The 10,686-nt window shown below is 32.1% G+C and overlaps 1 protein-coding gene across 1 annotated transcript; it reads left to right on the plus strand.

The window, feature by feature from the left end:
- Positions 1-1,113: 1,113 nt before the first annotated feature.
- LOC115961408 (MDIS1-interacting receptor like kinase 2-like) lies at positions 1,114-4,683 on the plus strand. The gene is made up of 2 exons (XM_031080396.1): positions 1,114-4,030; positions 4,109-4,683. Exons 1-2 carry the CDS (start codon positions 1,114-1,116, stop codon positions 4,399-4,401), a joined length of 3,210 nt encoding a protein of 1,069 aa, XP_030936256.1. The 3' UTR covers positions 4,402-4,683.
- Positions 4,684-10,686: the final 6,003 nt, after the last annotated feature.

Consider the following 10,686-nt stretch of genomic DNA (forward strand, 5'->3'; position numbering starts at 1 on the left):
GTCTCAAGAGAAAGCACTTAGACCACATCAGTTTTCCCTCCACTAATTTACTCAATCAAACATCATAATAAATTTCTTTCCTTCTCCTTTTTCCTTCTTTCTTAAAATCCACCAATGAATTCTTAAACAATTTATTTTCTTTAAATAATTATTTTTTATTATAATTTCAACTACCCCATTCACTCTCTCTCTTGTCTTTTTTGGATTGGAAAAATCTAAAAACGAGAGTCAATGCGAGAGTTGGTGTGAAAAAAGTGACAGATGACTGAGGAAAAATATATTAAAATAGAAAAAGTGTAATAATTGGTGTGAGTGCTTATAAAGGTTGGTTGGTGATGACAGAGAAGAATTAAAAGGTATCAGAAACTTTAAGGAAAAAAAAAAAGTTATAAGAAACATTTTTTTATTAAAATAAATAAATAAAAAGTGTAAGAAGCATTCTCAAAGCTTGACTCCAAAGTCTTGCTATATGACTCCAAAGTCGTCTCTAGTATACAATTAAGCTAGATTTCTACAAATAGCGAATCTAGAAAATTGTTACAATACAAATGAAACCCAAAAATACATAGAAATTTGCCGTGTGAGATAAGCCAACACCAAATAATACGACTGTCTTTCTTTCCTCCTCTTTTAGCAGTTTATTTTTATTTATTTTTAAACCATGTTTCTCACCGACTTTTTGAGTAGCTGTTTTTCTTTTTTTTTTAATAAAATTTTTTTATTAAAGAAATAACTTTTTGATTAGCGCTTATTTTTTATGAATTTACTTTTTGACCAGCTTTGAAACAAAATAATAAAGATAATTTCCGTATAATGATACTTTCAGTGTGAAGAACAAATCCAAATTCATAGACCGGTTTTTCTTTTCACACTAACTTTATGACTTTTTTTTTATATAATTTTTTTTATTTATCTTTTTGAATAGCTTTTTGGCCAGCTTCAAACGAATTGGTAAGGATAATTTCCGTGTAATGGTACTTGGCGTGTGAAATCTGTATCAAATCCTTTCTCTCTTACCCACCATCGTCAAAACTGATTGGACCTGTAAATAGTGCGGGGGAGCTTAGACATTTTAAATAGAATTCTGAACCATACCTTGCAAAACAAAGAGCCATGGCATTGACTAACTTGAAAAAAGCGTTTTCCCTTTTTTCTCTGGTCGCGTTGGCCGTCTTACATTCCTCATTCGATGTTGCATCTCTTTCTGTGAATGAAGAGGCAGAGATGGATGCTCTACTCAATTGGAAAGCTAGTCTTCAAAATGAGACACAGTCACCCCTGCCTTCATGGACTCTCCTTCCTAATAATGCAACCAATTCTTTGAGCTATCAAAATACAAGCTCAAGCTCAAGCTCAAGCCCAAGCCCATGCAGTTGGTTCGGTATTTCTTGCACCCAAGCAGGAAGTGTTACTACATTAAACTTGACGAACTCTAGCTTGAAAGGTACGCTTCATGATTTTCCATTCTCATCTCTCCCTAGTCTTGCATACCTTGATCTCAGCATGAACGAGCTATTTGGTACAATCCCTCCTGAAATTAGTCACCTCTCCAAACTCAAATATCTTGATCTAACCTTTAATAACTTTTCGGGGGCAATCCCACCGCAGATTGGCCTACTGATCAATCTTGAGTTCCTGTCCCTAGCTCAAAATCAATTAAATAGCTCGATTCCTCCAGAAATAGGCCAGTTAAAGTCTCTCAGTGCCCTTTCTTTGTTTGCCAACAATCTCCGTGGCTCCATTCCTGCTTCTTTAGGTCATTTGAGCAACCTGATTTACTTGTATCTCAATGGTAATGTGCTTTTGAATTCCATTCCAGCATCTTTGGGCGATTTAAGCAACTTGGCTTATTTGGCCCTTTATAATAATCTACTCTCTGCCTCCATTCCACCAGAAATTGGAAACCTTAGCAATTTACTTGAACTTGATATAAGTAACAATAGTTTAACAGGTCCCATTCCTTATAGTATTGGAAACCTTGAAATGCTAACATTGTTGCAAGTGTTTGAAAATCACCTCAACGGCTCCATCCCCCCAGAAATTGGAAATTTGAAGTATCTCCAATTTTTAAGCCTGCAGAAAAATAATTTTTCTGGCTCAATTCCCATGTCTTTAGGAGTTCTCAGCTTCCTAACTGTCTTAGAATTGAACAACAATCAACTTTCTGGCATCGTTCCTAAAGAATTAGGAAACTTAGAGTCCATAACTACTCTTGATCTCAGCAACAATCAATTAAGTGGTACTGTTCCAATTTCCTTGGGTAATTTAAGTTACTTAGCAGGTCTGTTCCTCCATGATAACCAATTTTGTGGTCCTATTCCTCAAGAGATAGGAAATCTCACAAAGTTGACTACGCTGGTGTTGAATACAAACCACTTTAATGGTTCTTTGCCTCAAAACTTATGCCAAAGTGGATCTCTCCAAAACTTTTCCGCATATGACAACCATCTCATAGGTCCAATACCAAAAACCTTGAAGACTTGCATGAGTTTAATTAGAGTCCGCCTTGAACAAAACCAACTCGTTGGGAATTTATCTGAAGATTTTGGTGTTTATAGAAACCTGCAATACATAGATCTAAGTTACAATAGATTTTCTGGTGAGATCTCTCACAGTTGGAGTAGGTGCCCGCAACTAGGCTCCCTGCTGATTGCTGGGAATGGTATTGGTGGTGGCATACCACCTGAAATTGGAAACTTCACTCAACTCCATGTACTTGATCTTTCTTATAATCGGTTGGTTGGGAAGCTACCAAAGGAATTTGGGAAGTTGACTTCTTTGTTCAAATTGAAGTTGAATGGAAACCAACTTTCTGGTGATATATCTCCAGAGCTTGGATCATTGACAAATCTTGAGTTTCTGGATCTATCCAGTAATAGATTTGACAATTCGTTCCCTAGAATTATAGGGAACTTTTTGAAACTAAATTATTTGAATATGAGCAACAACAAGTTTTGCGATGATATACCAGTTGAAATTTGTAATTTAGCTCATTTGTCCCAGCTAGATTTGAGTCATAACTCGCTCGAAGGAAAGATACCTTCACAAATTGGCAATCTTCAAAGCTTGGAGATGTTGAATTTCTCCCGCAATAACCTCTCTGGTTTTATTCCAATTGCTTTCGAAGAGATGCATGGTTTGTCATATGTGGACATATCCTATAATAAGTTGGAGGGCCCTCTTCCGAATACCAAAGCATTTCAAGATGCTTGCGTAGAAGCACTACGAGGAAATAAAAGGTTGTGTGGAAATGTTACAGGATTGCAACCCTGTGTGGTAGGAAGACCAGTTTCAAAGACGGGACCCAAAATCTTTTTGTTAATCATTTTCCCTCTTTTTGGAACACTGTCACTTGTATTGATGTTTCTTGGAGTTTTCCTCATTTTGCAAAGAAATAGGAAGGACCCTCATATAGATCAAATGAGTAACACACACAATGAAAAAGTGTTTTCGATATCAACTTTTGATGGAAAAGCAATGCACAAGGAAATCATTGAAGCAACACAGGGTTTTGATGATATGTTTTGTATTGGGAAGGGAAAACATGGAACCGTGTATAAAGCAACTCTAACATCAGGAAACATAGTGGCAGTAAAGAAACTCCAATCCTTGTGTGATGGTGAGATTGTACAACAAAAAGAGTTCTTCAATGAGATAAGGGCATTAACAGAAATACACCACCGAAACATCGTAAAATTGTATGGCTTTTGTTCACAATCACAACACTCGATTTTGATTTATGAGTACTTTGAAAGGGGTAGCTTGGCCACAATTTTGAGTAGTGATGGAGGAGCAAAGGAGTTGGATTGGAATAAGAGGATGAATATCATCAAAGGTTTGGCTCATGCTCTATCTTACATGCACCATGATTGCTCACCACCAATTGTTCACAGGGACATATCAAGCAAAAATGTTTTGCTGGATTCAAATTACGAGGCTCATGTTTCAGACTTTGGCACAGCTAAGCTTCTTAATCGAGACTCATCCAATTGGACTTCATTTGCCTGCACATATGGATATGCTGCACCAGGTAATATACTTCTTTCTTCAATTGTTATAGAACATAGATTATATCAATACATTGGCATAATATTCTGCTTTTTTGTAGAGCTTGCTTATACCATGAAGATAACTGAGAAATGCGATGTGTTTAGCTTTGGAGTTTTGGCTATTGAAGTGATCAAAGGAAGGCATCCTGGTGAAATCACCCCCATTCTATCAGCTTCGTCCGTGGAGGAGAATATTTTGTTTAAAGATTTGTTTGACCTACGCATTCCACCTCCCATGCTGCAGGCTGAGAATCAACTGATACTCATCATAAAGCTGGCAATTGAATGCTTGCAAGCGAATCCAGAATCTAGACCATCTATGCACATGGTCTCTCGGGTGTTATCAAGCTGAAGTGCACTTTCTTGAGTCATCCAGAGTCTGACTCTGACTAGGACAAGAAAGAAGATGAAAAAATATGAATTTTATGGGACGCTATATTATGTCAAATTTATGCTGCTGACCAGATCTTTAATTATGTACAATTATTAATAATGTGATGCTGGAAACACAGATTTAAAGGCATTGTGATTGTACATTTTTGATTGGCTTTTGGTATATGCATAAATAATTCAAATGTAGTAAAAAAGTGATTAATAGTGATCTTTTTGTTTTAGTCATTTATATTCCAACTGAGGCATATAAAAGGGTAGATGGAAAAGTTTTAGTTATAGTTTGCGCTTTGTTTGCAAGCCAATTGTCAACAACTAATGGTAACAATTCTTGTCTGCAAGATGTCATTATCATTAGAGATAGATAGACCAAAAATTGTAGTTAAAAGAGCTATTGTGCAAGAAACTTGCTGAGTAATTTTATTGATTAGCCGGAATAAAATACATCAAGGTGCTCTACATACACTTGAAACAGAGCAAGAGAGACTAAGCAAAGACAGAAAAACGAATCTAACAACCGTTAAATACAGTATTAACGGAAATAACTAACCCCACTAACTTCCAATTAGAGATTGACAGCAGGACTATTTTTGTGTGTTTTGTTTTTTCGCTAATGTGTATCAAGGACTTAAAGAATCACGCGATCTACACATGTATAAAATATTACACTTACACGAATTGAAGTAGAAAACATCCATGAGCCTAAGCTACACGTCACACAAGTCATCTTCTGCGTATCTTCTTTAAATCCACTAGTTTAGTTGCTGGTTTAGCTAGATTTCTAACAAATGTACAGGGGATAAAGACAATGGCGGCTCTAGGAATTTTGTTTAGGAGATTCATTAAATAATATTAATAATAAAAAAAAACTTAAATATATTGAGTTACCAACAAAAAAAAAAAAAAAATTAATACATGAAGTTTTACAATTTCCTTTTACAAGTATTCAAATTTTGAATTATGAGTATCTATTGCCAATGTGAATAGGTATGAGCCTACAATCATTTTATTTTGTTAAGTTTATCTAACATTTTATTTTTATGCAGTTTTTATTATCTATTTGATATTGTTTTTATAAAAATATTTTAAACTAAATGACTAAACTAAACTCATTGGTTTTGTATTAATTATTGACGCATACAACCACATTCATTCATACATAAAATTATACACTAGTGTCTACTTAACTAATCAAATGCTTGGACAATCACTAATTTTACGATTTTTTTTCTTAAATTTTACTAACTTTATAACAAAAAGTTATCATAACATGATAACAATACACACACATTTAACAAATCATCTCTATTTCTTAATTATTAAATTATATAAATTTATATTATATTTATATTGTACACACAAACATCCACACACATCATAATTCACACAAATAACATTATAACAAAAGTAATGCACACAATCAATATTAGACACCCTCACACACATAATATAAATTTATAAAAAATAGTGACACTTACAGTTTACGAACACTTGCTCTTTATTCTCAGAGTTGAAAATACTTATAATAAAGGTATGCAAAATTTAAGTTAGGGCATGAAAAAATATTTTTTTTTAAAAAATTATAGTATTAAACTAACAAAAAAAAAAAAAAATTATATATATATATTTATATATTTTTTTGAAGTCAGGGGGTTCATTTGAACCCCTGAGAATAATGTAGCGCCGCCCCTAGATAAAGAACTTTCTATTTTGTGGGGTATATCCATGCAATTAATCTATTGGCTAATCAATTAACCAGACTTAAATGTGGAAATTGTCTAAAATTGGTAATTAGCCGTAATTGGGGTCAAAACTCAAAAGTGGGTTATTTTTCAATCAGAAAAGATCTACCTAATCTCTACAATAACATCTATAAAAATTAAAAAAAAAGAAAAAAATCTCTGCAATTAATTGTGAAAAATATCTTTTTTTTAACCTCCTTATACTTAGCCTCTTTAGAAATTAGTTTAGTCAAGATTGCTACATAAAGTATTTAATTTAGGATAAAATTTTGCCCCAACCACCAATAGAAAGATAACATTTATTCTTATGCACATACCAAGACACATGTCATCTTCCTGTTGGTGGTTGGAGCCGAACATTTTCCTTTATTTTATTAAGGGCAAATTACAACTTATCCACTTATGGTTTGGCCAAAATTTAAGTTGCCTACCTATGGTTTAAAATTTAATATTTTACCTACCTGGGATTGGCCCAGTTAGATTTTCGTAACCCACATTTGTTAAGAACAAGATTAAATATATAATTTTGTTCCACTTTTATGTCTCTCTCCTCCAAAAACACAAAAAACATAAAAATACAAGGTCAAATAAGATCAAAAAGAATCTAACGGAACACTTGTATCATGGGATACAAGATCAAATTAGAAGAATTGTAAATTCAATGATCCCATTGTATCAAATCCCTTCTTCCCAACCTTGCAATTCTTAGATCTTAGCATGAATGAACTCTTTGGTACAATCCCTATTCAAATTAGTAAACTATCCAAACTCACACACCTTGATCTGTCATCTAAAACTAAAATGAACCTTAGCATACAAATTCAAAGAGGAAAAAAGAAGATGGCATCTGACCTGCACATCAGGAATATGTATAAATGTAAATGACAATATAGGAAGAAAAAAGTTCCGTAGTTTTGTGGCTTAATGCTCTGGGGTTTTTCTTGCGCACAGACATAAAAAGAAAGAAAGAAAGAAGGCGAAATGAAATTTCAAGCATGCACTTTATAAATTCACAAAGAAATGCACCCAAACTTTCTATTAATATTTTGACCATTAAGGGCCAAATAAGTATTGTTCATTAAGAGACGTCTCTCATACTACCGTGCACCCTTGGCATAATAGTCACTCCATAAATATAAGTGATTGTGGAGTGTGGGGGATAAGGCCTAAAGTTCAAGTCTTTATTGGGAAGTTTTACACACATATACATTTAGATTAGACTATATTTGTAGATTGACCACTGCATTAAAGGTGCGCGGTAATAAATAAAAAACCTTAAACTTAAGCCCAAATGTGTACTTTAGTCTAACTAATAGATAACTACTACCTTAATTAATATTGGAGTGATCTTAGAAAATTATTCACTATTTCTTTTTCTTTTTCTTTTTCTTTTTTTTTTGAGAAATAAGACCATGCATTCAATAAATCAACATAAACTTTTGTCAAACATTACAAGATTAGTAACATCACTGCGATTACGAGAAATTATTGTGTACTCCTGGAGTACTATAAATGCGTACTTTCTCGTCTCACATGAATTGTGGATCTCACTAATAAAATTCATTGTGGGACCCACCATTTATGTGAGAAGAGGGAGTAAACATTTATGGTACTTCGGAAGTACCTAATAATTTTCCTGCGATTACAAGCTTTCCATGCTGACATACTTGGAGTCTTGGACTATGAACACATACACTTTAGATTAGTGCGTTTGGCGTTTGTCCAAGCAAGAAAAAGTTTGTTTTTTCAAAATTTAAAAAAAAAATAAAGTTTAATGGTTTGACTTCACTTAGGCACCTCGATCTATCTGAAAAGTTTTTTAAGCCTTTTGAGTTTAATGGCTGGTTCCAGTTCCACACCCCGAAAGTGTTTATAGAGATCAGACGTTACTATTTTCAACAGATTTCACTAGGCAAATTGATTTCCAAACATCACAAAATTAAGATGCCGCCATCAACTTCATAGTTTTATTTTCTTATTCAAATAAATGACTTTTTAAATTGAAAGTAACAGAGACACATTAGGCTTTACGGTTATTTATTGGTATTTGGTAGTGACATTAAATGGGAATCAATCATGAAAGGGAGGACACGGCACCACTTTCCCCGAATGACCCTTGCTGCTAGGGTTTGGCGGAATTGGCGGGGGATGCCTAGGAGTTTTGATTTGAACAAAAATATTTCGCGGGCTTCTCTTCTTCTCTGCGAACATAGCAAGAAATTGCATAAATCTATATATATATATATATATATATTTTTTTTGTTTTTGAGAAACAGAAATTGCATAAATCTAAAACCTATACATAAATAAAACCTCTAATTTACAATATGATATATACTCTAATTAAAGAGGACATGAAATAAGGAACTAACTGGCTGGAGGGACTGGGAAGACGTTGTTTGGCGCGGCAACAGGAGAAGCATCGGGATTATGATATTCCTCGTGGAAGCTGTCTTAGCATCCATTTTTCGCTGGAAGATGCACCAATTAACACTTCAAATGCTCTTTATTTATGTTATATACACTTCAAAAAGCATGCCGCTGTCTAATCTTTCAGTCAATTAAAACCAAAAAAAAAAAAAAAAAAACGAAGTGTGCATTTGGGAAGTGCAAAAATGCGCTTCCCACGTCTGCGTCTGCATTTGTTTTTGTTTCTGTTTTTTTTTTTATTTTTTTTTTTTTCAAATCGTGATTGTTGATTTTTCCCGTGAACAGTTCATACTGTGCACTGTTCACGGGACCTACAAACTTCACTTTTCAGCAATTTTTTCATTAAAAATGGATCCACGGTACTATTCACATATTTAAAAATTATTTTTCTACAATGTTTTCAATTTTCAGTTGTATCCAAACAGACAAGTTAGTTAAACAAGTTTGCCAATTAAAAGCAAGTCAACACACGCTATCTCGTACTATTACAAATTACTTTACGACATTAATTTTCTCCACCGGTGCAACTTCATGGTCTCTTTCGAAAAAGATTTCAGCCCCACCACAAACACCACCACCAGTGAAGTTTTATGGTCTCTTCATGTCCTATTTTAGATTGACACAAAAAAAATTTCACCTTAAAAATACATCGTACCCCCATCGTTTGAATTTATGCCCTAGAATCCATTTTGTATGATGTTTTTAATTAATAAAAATTAAGAAATAAAACTCTTTAAGAATAAATAATTTAGGACATATGGCACAAAATTAAAACTTTAATTTGTAATTCTAATTTGAGTTTCTCTCAGCTTCACCTTTATTATTATATATATATATATATATATATATATATATATGAGTAGCGTTATAAATATAAACTATTTTACAACACTTTTACAAAATGTTGATGTAGACATTCTCTTAGTAGTTTTCATTTAGTCTACCATTAATATCACTTTTTCATTTATCAATAATCACTCACCACATCAACAATTTGTAAATTTTTTTGTAAAATAGTTTGTATCTCTAATATTATTTCAGAAAATATTTATGTGACTAATAGATTGCACAGTTAGCACATTAGATTCATGGCTACTAAAATTATAATAAACAATTAATTTGACATTTAAACATTGGCAAATAAGATCTCAATAATAATAATAATAATAATAATAATAATAATAAATTTAATTTAATTTCACCAAATATTTTTAAGAACAATTTTTTTTTTTGTTGGGTATTTCAATTCTTAATCTCATATTTCTTTTCTCTGTAATTTAATTTCTCAAATTCTTCTTAAAAATATTTTGAGAAACTAAACTAATTTTTGGTTTTTTTGTTTCTTTGTTTTTTTTTGTTTTTTTTTTTATTTTTATTTTTTTATATATTTAGATCAGACATGGCATTTTTTAGATGTCAAATTAATTTATTATTATTATTTAGTAGCCATGTAAGCATCTAATGTGCTAAATATGTAATCTGTTATCCACATAAACATTTTTTTGTTATTGAGTTAATAATAGAGACTAAATTATTTGCAAGTTGAAAATAATATGGAATAAATTGACTACTACTAAAATGTAAAGATCAATTTAAATGTGATTCCAAAATGTAAGGACCAAAATGGTGTTTTCACTTTCTTCTTTAAGTGAAAAATGAAAATAGTAAATGATACTTATAAGTATTTAGTCCCAAACCTTTTTAAAATGATTCCATTATTTTCTAACAATGTATAATTGATACAATATATTAGATTTTATAAATTAAACTACTTATATTTGTTATTTGAAAGTGTTTTAAATTTTGTAAGTTTTTTTTTTTTTTTTAAATGAAACATAATATATTTTACATTCAATTATTATATAAGTTGAGATATTTTTTATATAATGTAATATGTGATTAGAATTTCTCTAGCACTCCTTACAAATAGTTCATCATCTATATGTCTTGAATGGCTAACGAGTTTAATAAAATAAGAAAAAATATAATTTTATCAGGAACTTACTAACATTACACTAAGAATGTAACATAATTGTCAATGAAGCAACTAATCTTTCTACACAAACCTCTTCTTC

The sequence above is a fragment of the Quercus lobata genome, chromosome 9 (assembly GCF_001633185.2).
Source record: "Quercus lobata isolate SW786 chromosome 9, ValleyOak3.0 Primary Assembly, whole genome shotgun sequence".
Classification (NCBI taxonomy): domain Eukaryota; kingdom Viridiplantae; phylum Streptophyta; class Magnoliopsida; order Fagales; family Fagaceae; genus Quercus; species Quercus lobata.

What these genes read in the sequence shown, in the direction of transcription:
- LOC115961408 (XM_031080396.1), top strand. Translation starts at nt 1,114, where the DNA reads ATGGCATTGACTAACTTGAAAAAAGCGTTTTCCCTTTTTTCTCTGGTC. An exon ending in ATATGGATATGCTGCACCAG is followed by an intron (nt 4,031 to 4,108) that starts GTAATATACTTC and finishes GCTTTTTTGTAG; the next exon opens with AGCTTGCTTATACCATGAAG.